At 31.0% G+C, this 15,441-nt stretch overlaps 2 protein-coding genes across 4 annotated transcripts in view; both read left to right on the top strand.

Moving 5' to 3' along the window:
- The first annotated feature begins 1,552 nt into the window (after positions 1-1,552).
- Positions 1,553-11,259, top strand: LOC149489652 (uncharacterized). Its single transcript, XM_089714331.1, has 11 exons — positions 1,553-1,866; positions 7,995-8,245; positions 8,318-8,495; positions 8,783-8,960; positions 9,062-9,249; positions 9,402-9,549; positions 9,617-9,794; positions 9,913-10,126; positions 10,576-10,709; positions 10,791-10,883; positions 11,124-11,259. Exons 1-11 carry the CDS (start codon positions 1,701-1,703, stop codon positions 11,235-11,237), a joined length of 1,842 nt encoding a protein of 613 aa, XP_089570457.1. The 5' UTR covers positions 1,553-1,700; the 3' UTR covers positions 11,238-11,259.
- A 268-nt stretch (positions 11,260-11,527) lies between these two features.
- The window catches only part of Cip4 (formin-binding protein 1-like Cip4), a 51,206-nt gene continuing 47,292 nt past the window's right edge, over positions 11,528-15,441 (top strand). For 2 of the 3 annotated variants that reach the window (XM_089714341.1, XM_089714340.1), the window contains exon 1: positions 11,528-11,774. In XM_089714341.1, coding sequence (XP_089570467.1) covers positions 11,751-11,774 — 24 coding nt within the window. In that variant the 5' untranslated portion in view covers positions 11,528-11,750. The remainder of the gene's footprint in view (positions 11,775-15,441) is intronic. The other variant, XM_089714342.1, reaches the window with a different exon arrangement.

Below are 15,441 nucleotides of genomic sequence, written 5' to 3'. Positions count from 1 at the left end.
TTTTCTTTAAAAACGCGGGCGGAAAGCTAGTATATTTTAAAATAAAACTTGAAATATAACTACATAATTTAAAATAAAGATCAATAAAGTTAAAGGAGTGAGGAGAAAGGCACAGTCAGCATGAATTTTAACAAGTTCATAAAAGGACAGTTTTAAAGAAAACATTTTCCTTACATCCTACTAATAAAGCGAAAGTTTGTGAGGATGGATGTTTGTTACTCTTTCACGCGAATACTACTAAACCGATTACAATGAAATTTGGAAAAATTACTTTTGATCCCGTAAATCCCACAGGAATGGGAACTATGCGGGTTTTTCTTTGAAAACGCAATTAAGTATGTATTTCAATAGTAGTTTCTCATCTATGAGAACTGTCATTTAATCAACCGTTTAATTTTCACATAGTTACACATTTATAGTAAATGTGTAAAAAAATTTCCAAATAAAAATTCACTCACACACAAATGTATTTATTATCTAAAGGAACAAAAAAACGTAAGCGTAAGATTGCACAATTCTTCTAGAGTATCCATCTTGATAACACGCAGGCTGGAAATGCAGTGAACACAATCTAGCAAATTTCGACGGCGTCCAATCTACACGTCTCATGTTTTATACCCATTTCTTATTTAGCTCTGGAAATCTAAAACAAAATGAATTTATTAATAATCTAAAAGAGAAACAACAAACTAAACAGATAAGTAAAATAAAACAACCACGTGGTATTTTTTATTTTCCTGCTGTAGAAAATATACATCAATTATTTGCTACAACAACTACATATAAATCTGATATAAGAAACAAAATAAATAAATCAACGTTAATATGAAATAGATTTTTTGTCATAAATCGATAATATACGCTAGATGTGTTACAACACTACGGTGGTAAACAAAATGCCAAACTTGATAATATTGTGACATTTTTTAAAAATTATTTAATTCTTTTGTATTCCACAACCCCATAAAGTGGGTAAATGTTACAGTTACAACATAAACTTATAAAAAAGCGCTTGATATAACCTTCAAATAGGGTTAGAACATAAATATTTATCAATTTGCTGAAAATCACTTACCGATGGAAAGATATTTTTTCATTGTTTTCATCCAAAACTCCCATTCGACTAGTAATAGCCGGTAGTTAAACATACAATAGTCATTTTAGCACACTGACAAATAAAAAGAAACACTATACACTTTATATTTTCTAAATATTTCGTTAAAAACACTTGACGCACTGAGCCCACCAGCTGGTTGGAAAACAAACTGACTGCCGGCGCGCTACGTTTGAAGACAGTGCAGATACTCTATCGCTATCTCAATCTGACTTATGCTGTTATTGACTAAGAGTAAGTAGATTAGAAAATATGTATTTTGTTCTGTCTCAATATAAGAACTCTATAGGATTATTCCTCTGAGGTTGCCACGATGTTGATATACATTTCCTAATTTCCCATTTTATTAAGCTGTATAACTTTTTTCATATTTAATGACAAATATGGTAGATTTTCAGAATTAAAATATGACATTAAATATTTTGACGAAATTATAAGTGCACATAAAAATGAAATTAAGAGCAGAACGCACTTTTGCGTTCAAATTGTTATCAATTAAACTCGATCAATTAAACGATAGACGTTGTTATAGTAACAATGTAAACGGCAATTATTGATAAAATACTTACCTACTTAATTGGTAACTATGAAATTACCGGAAAGTATTAATAAAAAAATTTATTCAACGTATAAAAATACTGCAAGACTAGAAAAGGAACGTGTATTAAAAGCCGAGGATTTTGATTGGGATATTAAACATCCAAAATCCCTTGTTACAATATGTATTGAAAGATTAAATACTAATTGGTCTGGTGAGTAGATTCCTATAAAAGTTTATCTATACATATAATTAAATCGTAAGAAAGTCAAAACTGTACATTGAATATTTTTTTAAAAGAATACTTGATCCATGATCTATAATCGATATAGAAGCCAAAAATATAGTTTTTAGAATTTTTGTCTGTTTGTCGGTTTGTCTGTTTGTCTGTTTGTCTGTATGTATTTCCGGGCTAATCTCAGAAAGTACTGCATAGATTTACTTCAAATTTTGCATGAATATTCCTAAGAGGTCGGGTGAGGATAGTTTAAACATATTATCATGATATCACCTTCGCGGGAGGAGCTGTGAACCTTTATTTTTCTTACATATTCCGTGTACTACGACAGCGTACAATCTAAAGACTCATGTTTAAATGTTGGTTTCGAGTAAGCCATGCTATTATCTAGCTTTACAAAATAAAAACTATGTCATTTACGTAATTTGGGCAGAGAAACAGTTTAATGAATTTAGTAGTATAAAGACAAATTTGAAACAGCGCCATCTATGAGATTTCGTAAAAATCAAATCAATTTACATGTTATCACTACTGAACAACTGTTGAAAATTAATAATTTAAATATAATCATGTTATTTATTTAACTCTTTAACCCATATCTTCCCTTCCCTATAAGGTGCGCTTATATTTCGTGTGAATATACTACATTTTTAAAAGTGAGGGTAGATGTTTATTATTTTAAGTCAAACTAGACACCATTACAATTAATCTAATATTGATTGTGTTCATTGGTTACATTTTTAATCTTCGTGTTTTATAAATTTATAAAGAATAGAAAAAATTCGATCACGAGGCGGGACTCGAACCCACATAATTTCGTGATCGAATGTTTCTATTCTTTATAAATTTATTATTTATAAATTTATATTTATAAAGCATTTGAATAAATAAATAAATAAAATTAAAATAAATGTCATAAAACCAAAAATATCAAATTCAATCTTCGTGTTTTGTGAATTTTCACCATGCGTTCCCACAAAAGGTAAGTTGTTACTTTTATAGGTATTTATTTTTATAATGATAGCAATTCATGTTTTTTATTAGTTTTATAATGGTTTTATATTACACTTTTAGAATGAAATACTAAAATGATGAATTCTTTTTGACTTTTACAAGATTTTGAGGTGCGTTGGGAACAGTAGTTTGTTGATAAAATTTTATATGTAAGTAGCTTTTTTTATTGATTTACAATTATTAACGTTTGATTTTTTATTTACAGATTCAATGTTCATAAAATTATATCGCCTTTGGAAGACTATTTCTGCTGACAATTTTACAACAACACTTGAAAATTGATGATTTGATGATGAAGATAGTGGCAGCAAGGATTAAGTGGAAATTAGTAATCATCCGCTTCGTCAATTTTTGACTGAAGTTAATGTCCAACGTCCAATGGTTCAATCATTGGAAGTATCTCGGGTAATTTTGGAGGATATTTTTCAGGAAGGAGAGGAGGGGCAGCCAACCACATATCAAACTACTACGTTTTAGTACCGAAAAAAATGTTATTGCCAAATGAAACATAAATTTTGCACTCACAACTGTACAAGTTATGATTTTTATTCTGACTTTGCTGTTATCTGATTATAATATTTATCGTTATGGCTATCGAGGTACCGACCGTACTGGGATGAGAGTACATGATATTATACCTACTCATCATCCAGGATTGCTTAGAGCATTTTCACACTGAAAAAGATGTTTTCTTTGAATCGTAGTTGCTTCATTTATTTATTTTTAATCATTTTACATAATATGTTTTATATTTGCCCATTTTCATTATATTTTATAAATAAAATGGAACCAACATAACTTTGTTACGTAGGTATCATTTCTCTATTAATAATCCGTAGGCATATTTTCCGAGCACCCCATTTAAGGTGCGGTCCTGAAATTATAAAAAGTTAATGTATACTTTTGCCTAATATAAGCTCAAGATCATTTTTAGATAAAAATAACAAAAAGAACTTATTTATTAAAATTTAGTAGATAAAAGAAATTATGTTACGATTTTATAAGAAAACACAGTATATTTATTAGGCGGCGGTGATCTCTTCCAGGCAAAAGATATTCATCAGCTCAATAAAATTGAATAGTTGTTGTTAGTTATTCTTTAAATTCACTGATTGTAATGAGCATTTCCGCATGCAAGTTGTATCGTAGTTTAGATATATCATAGTTTTGACACATTACAGTTCCAACAAAACCCTCAAATTTTTGAGCAGAGTTGAGCAAGATAATTTAAAAAATGTGCTGTGTTAAGTATTATAGAAAAGGTTAGTTCGTTGATAATTATCATTTCTTCATCATTTACATGGGTGTTGTTAAATGTTAGTAAAAATAAACTTTGACTGTTAATACTTTTGTTCAGTACCTGTATGATTATTGCTTGGTAATTAATATGTATATTTTCATGTCGTATAGCTAATTATAAACATAAGTGTGATGTGAAACTAGCTGGATTTATTTTTACACACTCACAGCCATATATTTTATATTAAAATAGTGTAAATCATAATATTTTTTCACAATTAAAAATATTTCCTTTTTTCTGATGGTGTTGGCATCGAATTAAACCGCGCTGTCGTTTCGTTCACTAAAAGTGATGTTATGAGGACCGAATATGTAGCCACCTCAACTTACGGAAACGAGAGTAACCTGCGTTGTCTGTTAGTTATTGTATAGTCGAATTTAACGTTACATGGAAATTGGAATCTAAATATATTATGTATACTTAGGTATATTAAATCTGTACATGAAATATATTTCCTAAATAACTATCACGGGGTGATTAGGGATCGACACTGATGCCAAAGAAGCAAACAGTAAAATTTTTGTCCGTATAACCGGTATAGAAACAAAAACTACTCGACGGATTTAAACGAAACTTGGTACAATTATTTTTCATATTCCTGAGCAGAGCAGTAACTCCATTTTTTAAGCTTTCGTCGCGTGTGCAACCTTAATGGTTAAAGCTACACAGAAATCATGTATTCAGAAAGAAATGTTCTCCTTATTATATAAAAAATATCTCCCGACATCATAAATGTCTATCTTTTATGGTTGACTCACAATAACACGTGTAACTTCCGATAGCTTAGGAGTTCGAAGCTTTCTGATTATATTTGTCTATAACACTCTCAGTCCGTTTTAACTCAATTTTTATTTTCATGCATCAGTGCCACCTAAAAAATCTTTATCTCGAAATTCGAGCAAAGCTAAGAAAATGAGAAATAAGAGTTCTCAAGAATCGTTAGAGGTATACTCTAGGCCGAAAACAACACGTGTTATGCCGAGAACCTGAAACCGCTTCACAACGAGAATTGCGGCTCACAGCTGACCGCGAACGGCATGTACTATCCCGTGAGACCGAAACCTTCACTGAGAGGGTATAACGTCTCACAGCTGATCACGGCCGTCACATTTTATCTCGAGAATCTGAAACTTTTACTCAATATGAAGACCGTTTGACAAATGATAGGGTGCACCATAATATTATTCGATCTCTTGAAGATGAACATGAGCATAAGCAATGACTAGAGTAGGGACGCGAATATTACAATTAATTGAGACAAAAACGATTATGAAAGATTAAGAATTGAAACTATTCGGTCTCTGGAAACGGACGAATAGCGAGAGGCCCCTCTTACTGCAGACAGATTTCGCATAGTCTTAATGACTTAGAGGTAAACATAGAAGATCAATCTACGAATTCGGTGGTGGGGTCCGACAAATATAAAAGTGGGTTTTCTTATAACCTCACAATTGATTACAGATCATCTTCTGTATAGGCGATATTAACGTAGTATGTTATTTTTGTAATGCTTTAACCTCCTGGAGCCTGCGGTCATATATATATTACATAAACAATAAAAAAATATTTCAACGCCATCTTTTGCGTATATGCGGGAATAATACCTCAAATCGATGTAGTGGTATGTCAGCCACTATACTAATCGGTTTTTGTTCTTATAAGTGACAGTGATTTGAAGTATTCTCATTTAGAAGTTGACGGTGGCTGTGCGACGGCAAACACGTGGTCAGTAATCTTACATTTCTAGTGGAACCATTCGTTTAATGCAGTATATCTTTGTATATCTAATGATAATAGATATTATTTCAGGAACAGCAATAGTTATTTTGTAAGATAAATCTAAAACTTGTGAAAAATAAGAATGTTTTCTTTTATGTCATACTGGTAAGACATTTGGTCTCAATTCTTGCCAAATTGTTATTGGTTACAAGGGCCCCATGTATTACCTATATGACATTATTTAGTTTATGTTACGGATTTTATTATAATTTTCAAGGATTATAAGATACTGAGATCTACCAACACCTGGATGAGTCAAATATTGACCAATATGATGGACCTATGGAGTTTATTGCCGGTTCTTCTCCATAGATACTGCTTTCCGAATCGATGGTAAATGTTAATACTGTTGGGACGATTCAAAATTGCTTTTAGAAGAAGTCTAATTGAATAAATAAATGTTTGAGATGAAGATAATCCCCCAAATGATACCGATGAAGCCGCCCAAATTCCAGAAAATTATTCTTCTTCCATTTGTCCAATGAGATTGAGTCATTTCAGAACAGAATCGTCACTATGTATGTGATATTCTGTTGTTGGCAGACCATCTCGGGGACGCACATGACGTGGACCAAGCATTAGAGGAGGCTGACTAAGAAGATGGATTAGAAATTAGACCTAGGGGTGGACGTGACAATATAAATACACCGCCGCGCCGGTGCAAAATACTTGAACTGGTCGTTTCTCACCCTTAAAAATACCTAACTTTGAACCAAGGTGCAAAAAATAGACACAGAGTAATGGATACAATAATAAATATTTAGATTCAAGTTTAAAAATATATAATAACTAAAAAAACATGTAGTTTTTCTTCATTTTCATAAACTTATTACACTTGGAACTGGGACCCCCTGTAATATATAAATGACATAAAGAAAATCCAAGTTTTCCACGAAAGATTTTTTTTTTCATTTTTTTTAATATCTATAATTGCATTAGAACAGATACAGCTAATTTTTATTAAAAAAGAAAGAAAAAATAATCCTGGGTCTCAGGAGGTTAAAGTGGAGTAAGGAGTCGGCTTTCGTTTGAAGATACACCGGAACCTTTGAAATCACTACTTTTAGAGGAACATGACGTGCAATCTAAACAGTTCTTAGACAATATTCGCTCTTATAGTAGTGCGTTTCAAATGATCCTTTGGTGCTCAACAATTATCAGAAGGTCCTTTCATGCTTACTTTTAAGATACAAGGTCAAGTTTACCATTTGATAGGATCCCTTTTGCCTGAAGGCCAACCTAAGTTTCTTTAAATATATTTTGTATTCGACTACAACGAATAGTCGAATACAAGAATTATCAATATTTCTCGAATTTAAAACTGAACTCATTTCACAATTTTAGAACATGTTTCATCAGGTTAATTCGTATGTATGCAGTTTTAAATCGACATTAGAAGCTTTTCCTCAAGATGGTTATATTAATATAAGATTGTTATAAATGTCTATCGGCACTCAGGAACTCCCTGGGCGTGTATAACGCCCAGGCCACAGTATTACAATTTTTCCTACAGCAGGGCGACGAATGTATTTTCGCATAGCAAAGGAGGGGAACTCGCGGGGGGTCAAGTGACGCGGGCCACGTACCATTAACATGCTTAGTTTGTGGTACCGAGCGCGAAAGAAAGTCATCGTGTTTTTGTTTTGTTACTATGTAAACTAACGTAATTTAATACTTAGGTACATATTCTATAACGGTGCGCTCAAACTGTTAATCTACATTTAATTTAGATTATTATTTGAAATACTAAGTAATGTAGAATTTAAATCACATTCCTTCATGTTTTCCTCAGATTTTCAATTTTCTCCGATTTTAAGATTTTCAGAGTGTTCAATTTTAATGTAGTTAAATTTTATAAGAGACAATTAAGAACATTCAAAAATAAAGTGTCACGTATTTTTTTTAAACGACGAATGACCTAAAACGACGTAATCGCGGACGAAGTCGCGGGCAACAGCTAGTATAATATATTTATAATATTTTTAACGAAAAATATTATTTTTTTCTGCAGGCACCCCAAAATTAGAAACATTCATTCCGAAGGATCGTGAATATTTTTTGGAAATATTAGACACTAATATTCCACTGCAAATATTAGTAGACAATATAAAGAATGATATTTTTTGGAAACGATGCTATTATTCAAAATGGTCCGATTATATTGAAAGTATGGAGAATAAGCCTTGGATAAATATATTTATGGAGCGATATTATGCTGATATTCTTGAAAATATGAATCCACGTCAATACGACCCAGAAAAGGTTACGCATGTTAACAAACTTACCAAATAATCGTAGAATGTAAATTAAAAGTCTATTAATATTTTATTGCAGATTCAACACTTGGTAAAATTGTGCGGGCCATATATACATTCGTTGTCGATACGGAGCTTAGTACCAGCTGATATAATTACACAAAGGATAACTTCCCCAGAGATGGCTGACTTAATAACATCATACAAACCAAATGAAAGCAAGCTATCTTCCAAGCGCGGAGAAATTATTACTAGAGGTTGTAATTAAAATTACATATATATTCAGTGCATACTTATTTGTACCTCGTTATTTTCATTTTAAAGACATGAATATGAAAATGTTTCATGCTTCATGATTCAGGCTTCAAAAACTTCTAAACACTTTTTCTATTATTTTAATAACTTTATATTTCTACTTAACTATGTTAAAAAATAGTAGCCTTTACAAAAAATCTTAATTTCTCTTCACATTTTCTATAACATGTGTGTGTGTGTATGTACGCAGTACGAGCAATAGATATATATTAATATGTATATATTTCAGATCACATATCGCTACATGCAGCATTAAGCAGTTTACATAATTTAGTAGAATTACATGTTACTTACCAATTGCGTTATACTGGTGTTGACTATCGTAGAGATCAATTTCAGTTTACTCTTAATGATGCAAAAAATTTAGCTAGAGGTCTTGAAAAATGTATACAGCTAAAAATCTTAAGGTATTTTACAATTTATAAACAATAGATGTTGCTTTAATTTAACAAGTGTTTATATATAAGTTTTGTTAATATATTTTTGTATTCTTGAAATGTTCCTGTAGAATAACACGAACCGATATGAATTGTCAAAAAGTAAAATATATTCTTCGTGGAATATCAGATAGCCAGAAATTGGAGACGTTAGACTTCAGTCACTGTAAGATTGGTAACGATGGTACTAGTTACATAGCTAAATTTATAACGAAGCATGATAAGTTACGGAATGTTATTCTAGCCGATAATATTTTTGGTAAGTGTGAAATCTATTTCCATAAAAAAAATGATTTGTGTCTAATAAATGTTTATACGGATAAGGATACAATATTTATAAACTAATAAATTGTTAAGAAAATATCGAATACAAACGTCATCTGACTGAACGAAATATTGTTTTATCGTTAGGTCCAACTGGCATTGAGGCAATATCACAAGTATTGAATTATACAAGCTGTAAAATACGTACATTAGATTTAAGATTGAATAATAAATTAGGATCTGAAGGTATTGCTCATATTGCCGTCTCTTTGGCAAGAGGATGTAACCTGACCTCGTAAGTATTGATGCTTCATAAATCAAAATTTATAACGGATTTTCTTCTAAATATTTTTTTATTTAAGCTTGAATATTTCTGGATGTGGGATAACACCAGATCCACTGGAGAAGCCACCAGCTGGTGTATGGTCAGCTATTAATGCTGCAAATCCACCTACATGTGGTGATCTGTTAGCAAGAGCTATTGGATTAGTGAAAACACCGTTACGGTCTATTGATATAAGTGTTAATAATTTGGGATCGGTAATAACTTTTTTTTATACGTGTTGTCGTCTTTAAACGACTTTACGTTTAATTACCCACCACATTTAAAAAAATCTATTGTTTAAATTTAGAAGTTGGTTGTGCTTTTGTTTTTAAGACGAGTGATATGGTATTGTCCAACGCTATATGCCTCAGTTATCTTATTGATATAAATCTTAAGAGATCTGGCATGGGATCTATTGCAATGGCCATTGCTGAATCTGCAGCAGCGGCGCAACGGCTGAGAAGAGAATCCGAAAAGGGTATCCGATTCAGACGAAGTGCTGGAAGAGTAGTTCAAGCTCACAGAGTAGTTAAAGGAATGAATATAGGCAAGTAATACTTATTTTTTGCATGTTACGTCCTAAAATTTTAAAGAACGGTCGGGGAAAATGGTATGTAAAAATTATTCTTCTTGATTTTGTTTAATATTTTTATCTTTTTTAAAGTAGCGACATCTCGTCTTAAATAGTTCTCCCTTTCACAGGAATATACACAGAAGCAGAGGGTGGCCAAATATTTATTCAGCATATACACGAGAGCTTTTCAGCTATTATTTTCTTTAGAATTTTTGTGTGGGTTGTTAGTTGTTACTCTTTCCCGAAAAAAAAAACTAGTTTTAGTTACATTTGCAATATCACTAATGGTCTTAACGTATTACTATTGACTGGAACCTGGTATATAGAGTACAGAAACACAAAAGAGCAGGACAGAATCTCACAAAAGTTATAAGTGAAAATTAAATAGTAGTTCCCGTTAAATTTGTTTATATTTTTTTTAGATGCGGACCCAATTTTATTCGCCCAACAACTCTCAGCACGGCCATCGATTGTATCGGTGGCTTCAGAAGATGGTATTTACAATATACAAACACAGCCATTACCTAGGCATTTTGGATTTGTTCCTGCTATAAAGGTACATTATCCAACTAATTATTTATTATTTATAGTGAGTTTTGGTCATTAATATATTAAATTATTCAATTTTATTAAACAGAGTCCACTGCCTTCATCTTACGATGCATCGTTTTCTGGCCCTTCAACATCAAGAAGATTAAGTCACCATATTTTGATTTTAGAACCTGAACAGGTTAAGAATAATAAAATAGTTGTATTTTAATTAACATTACGTCATTATAATGAAATGTTATATCTTAATATGTAATAGAAAATAAAGTAGTGATTAATGGTGAGGAACAAGGTTCTTATGTCGTTATAGTGATAGAGCAAAAAATATTTAAGTTAATTTTTTTTAATAATTTTGATACAGTCAAATTCACAATTAAATTCTTTTAGTATGTGTCATAATATTTACACCCTATATTTACAGGAACTGCAGTATGCTAAATTAAAACGCCGAAAATCAGATGGCTCTCTTCAAACATTAGCTAGTGACGTATCTCAACACATCAAAATATTTGTATCACATGAACATAACAATTAACAGAACAAAAATATACTTGAATTGAATATCAATAGTTTGTTTTATTTGGATTATAGAAAGAATATAGTTATGAACGAAATATTTTTTGAAATATTCAATGTAAGAATACATTCTTTGGTTATTCATCTGATTATTGTTCTCCAGATCCAGATCATTAGACATATTTCTGTTCTTCTTCTACCATAATTCTTAATTTCCTCAAATACTAGCAAAATATTATAACTGGCAATACAAACCATAAACAAACAAATTATTTCACTTTCTCAAAGTTTCTCTTTCTTGACAGTTGTCGATACTACCGATTGTCAATTGTCAAAATCTAGTCTCAAGTAATCTGTGGTTTGGTTCAGACTTCAGTCAGCCATGTTTTGTGTATAAAGTGGTGTTATTTGTACAATTATTATTGTGATGAAATTAATGTATCTAAGGAAATAATCTTAATTATATACTGTTAAACAAGTGCTAGTGAGTTTTCAATGTTTTTTGTGAAAGTTGTGTGATATTGCTGTAAAAATGAATTGGGGAACTGAGCTTTGGGTACGTATTTGTAATTAACGTAACCGATTCTCCATAATCTTAAGATTTGAATGAGTCTAGAAATTATACTTAATAATATTTGTACTCGATCATTGATGACGAATATTGAGGATACTGAGTCAAGATTTTTAATTGAAAATAAAGTTTGTTGAAACAGTATTTTTTGCCTTGGGAATTTAGGATAAGCTCTAGATGTACTCACATTAATAATTTAATCTTTAAAATATGTTAAAAATATAATATATATTGTATGAAGCAATGTGGTACTTTCATATCATACGTAATACAAATATTTATGAGTGTTATTATTGTAAATACAGAATTAATAAATTGAGTATGTTATTATATGAATTATGCCTTTCACAATTGTATCAATAAGTACAAGTTTTTACATGACGCTAAACAAATAAAGTATATGACCCAATTTTGAATAGGATGTGGATTTTTATCTCTAACTTGTAACATCAAAGCTAAAAATGATGATAACTTAAGCAAATAAAAGATAATATTTGATATTCTATTCCGGGATACATCGCCCATTTTTGCAAGTGATTACTATCAAGCTAATTTTTCGTGAGTAGCTTTATTTTGATGAGATGCCCAATAATTTCATGTACGAAACTCTCGATTGTGGTAGCTACCAGAGGAAACAAAGATAAAATATTGTGATTTGATGGTTCTCAAATATTAATTACTAACTGAATGTTTTTTTTTGTTCAATCTCAAGATAATTATCTAAATTATTCGAAAAAATATTTGTCCTACAAAATCTATGGTTTGATCAAAGAGTCCCCCTTTCCAATGTGTATCGATAACGAAGTCATCATAAATGATTACTAACCAGCTGATTTTTCTATTTTCACTTATTTAATATTTATATAATTCAACAGACATATTGTCCTACAAATTGCGTAATAAATATTTGAGAACCGTCAAATCAAAAATTTTTATCCTTGTTACCTCTGTAAGCTACCACAATCGAGAGTTTCGTACATGAAATTATTGGGCATCTCATCAAAATAAAGCTACTCACGAAAAATTAGCTTGATAGTAATCACTTGCAAAAATGGGCGATGTATCCCGGACTATTCATGCAGTTAGATGAATATATAAACAATAAAAAGACGTTGAGATATTGAGAAAGTTAAAATGTATAGAAACATGTTTAGATACCATTTTTTACTTTTCTATTATCAGTCAGATCATTTTCCAAACGAACAACTGGAATTGGATCTCCAAAATGAAATATTGTTAATGGTTGTAAAAAAAGACTTATTTAGAATAGATATTAAATAATTTGGAAAATCCAAAAGTGCACGCCTCATAATTTTTTTTTAATAATTATTTATCAATTATTATTTTTGTTTATTTAATAACAATTAAACCACATCGAATCAGACCCTGAAAAATGAAAGGGTTCTATTCCTGAGCATACTCAAGCGTAAGAGAAAAAAAAAAAACTCGATTAGTAAAGTATTTCGGTCGCTATCGTGTTAACAAGAAAATCCTCCGCACATACAGACACACGGACGTCCAAGACAGAACTTTTTTAAACTGTTTTTTAACTAGTTTAAATAACAAAAATGACATCAAAAATATCATGAATGTTAAAAATAGTGTTTTTTCTTAATATGTGTGTTAATGTATTATCTTACAAGTGCAATGTATGATACATAAAGACATGAAAAATCAGATGTTTTGCGCGAAGTGACAGTAGTACCCACCTCAACGCTTCGCTTATGAGGCGTGCAAAATGTAAGTGGAGTATTTCCAATTACCCCTGTTCACAATTAGAAAAATAACATTATTAAAATTATATTATCTAGAGAATTGAGGCCTCAAAATTTGAACTTCAAATTCTTCAATTGAATAGGTTATCTAATGTTAAGTAATGTTAAGTTATTTCCAATGGGAAAGCTTGAAGTCAAAGACATGTTTCAGAATTTTAAAATTATCTCTAACTAACTGCGCTCCGCTGTTTCACTTGCGTGGCTCTGCTTCTGTTGTATATAGCCTTCCTCGATAAATTGGCTATCCAACACTGAAAGAATTTTTCAAATCGGACCAGTAGTTAGTTCTTGAGAACAGCATGTTCAAACAAACAAATTCTTCAGCTTTATAATATTAGTATAGATGATTACAATACTTAGTACCTATTTCCTGATAATTTTAAATATTTTGGTGGAGATTTATCAAATTAGGCTTTGTTTTTTGTATACCTTGCTGTACTCACATCACCAAATGCTTTTGTTGGAAATTAATTTGAGCTGTGGGATATGTACTACATATTGCAAAAAAATATATAGAGAAATAATCAATAAATAACTCTTAACTGATTTCAGAAATATTACTTGGTGCACAATTTACTAAAGATCTTATTAAATTATGAATATCTAGTAAATGATTTCTCATTAACTAATTATTATACATGCCCACTAAAGTAAAATGAATGATAATTACAATTAAAATTTATAGGTTAATGATAGTTTAATTAATACAAAAAATTATAAAACTCTTTATATAATTATTGTATGCCATGTTTTGATAGTGTTTAATCAGCCTAATACTAATGTCTGCCACATGTTAGATGGTTCTATTTTAGGGTTCAATTCAGGACACACTAAGAACATTTTTTAGCTAAACGGCTCAATTATAAGGTCTTTAACCTCTGCTGTGTTGAATGTACAAATATTTTGCTGCTATCATACTAATCGCGTACGATAGTGTTGCGTTCATTTTAAATCTAGGAGTGTGAGTGGTCAGTTGGCAAGATGCAAGGCCGATAGCTGCGGCCGGTTTACATTCCGTAGTCTATGTAGGTACTTGTTGTGAAATGAGTTTATTACTTATGTGCAATTACCATGCCGTAACTCGGTTTTTAACTGTTTCTAACATACACGCGTGATGCGTTGAAGCGCTTTTTAATTTCGAAACGGAAAAGGGAAAACGAAGGGTTTAAACACTCATCGGATATGAAGTGGTCGCGGGAGGTTGTTTTGAGCAGTCGCGTAAATGTTGTGGGGATAAACCTAACGCGCAGAAATATCGCATATCGCGTAATATAAATAAGAACGGAAATTGCATGAACATGAGGAAAATCGTAGATTATTATTATTGTTTTATATGTTGTTATCGTTATGTATAGATACAGCTAATTGACTGTTGCAAAAAGCAGGTATCAGATATTAAAAAGGCAGGTAGCAAACAATTGAATTATCTTCAGCTGTCCGTGAACTAGTTCGCTAAGCGTTTTGTAATCGCGACCTGGATACCCGCCATACTTCAATAGATACAGAGATCATTAAACTAAAGATTGTCTAAGTGCCATTGAAGCAGTTGGTACATAATTGTATATGTATCAAGCAAAAACAAATCCAAGCCTTACTTCCTAATTCTATAGACAAAATTTATAAATGTACTTGGTAGGTAGGTAGACACATACCTACCTAGTATGGTTTACATGCGTTAAAAATAAGCCAATACAATGATAAAACAGGTCAATATTACATTTTCCTGTTAATAAATAATCATGTATTTAAATTTAATTTTTATACATGAGGTAAATTGTATAGTTAATTCAGTCTTAATATTTCTTCTAGAACGAACGTAAATTGAAATGTAATTACATATTTACTTACGTGAGAAAAATTTGATTCTATGTTATAAT

The sequence above is a fragment of the Colias philodice genome, chromosome 3, assembly GCF_061535455.1.
Source record: "Colias philodice isolate Cphi_HAF_F1 chromosome 3, ilColPhil1 Martin Lab GWU primary, whole genome shotgun sequence".
Lineage (NCBI taxonomy): Eukaryota > Metazoa > Arthropoda > Insecta > Lepidoptera > Pieridae > Colias > Colias philodice.
Note: the sequence above shows the minus strand (reverse complement) of the source record. Positions and strands in the feature narration are given on the sequence as shown.

Coding starts and splice junctions, on each gene's coding strand:
- LOC149489652 (XM_089714331.1), top strand. CDS start 1,701: ATGAAATTACCGGAAAGTATTAATAAAAAAATTTATTCAACGTATAAA. Junction 10,127..10,575: donor AGTTAAAGGAATGAATATAG/GCAAGTAATACT, acceptor TATTTTTTTTAG/ATGCGGACCCAATTTTATTC. Junction 10,884..11,123: donor TGATTTTAGAACCTGAACAG/GTTAAGAATAAT, acceptor CTATATTTACAG/GAACTGCAGTATGCTAAATT.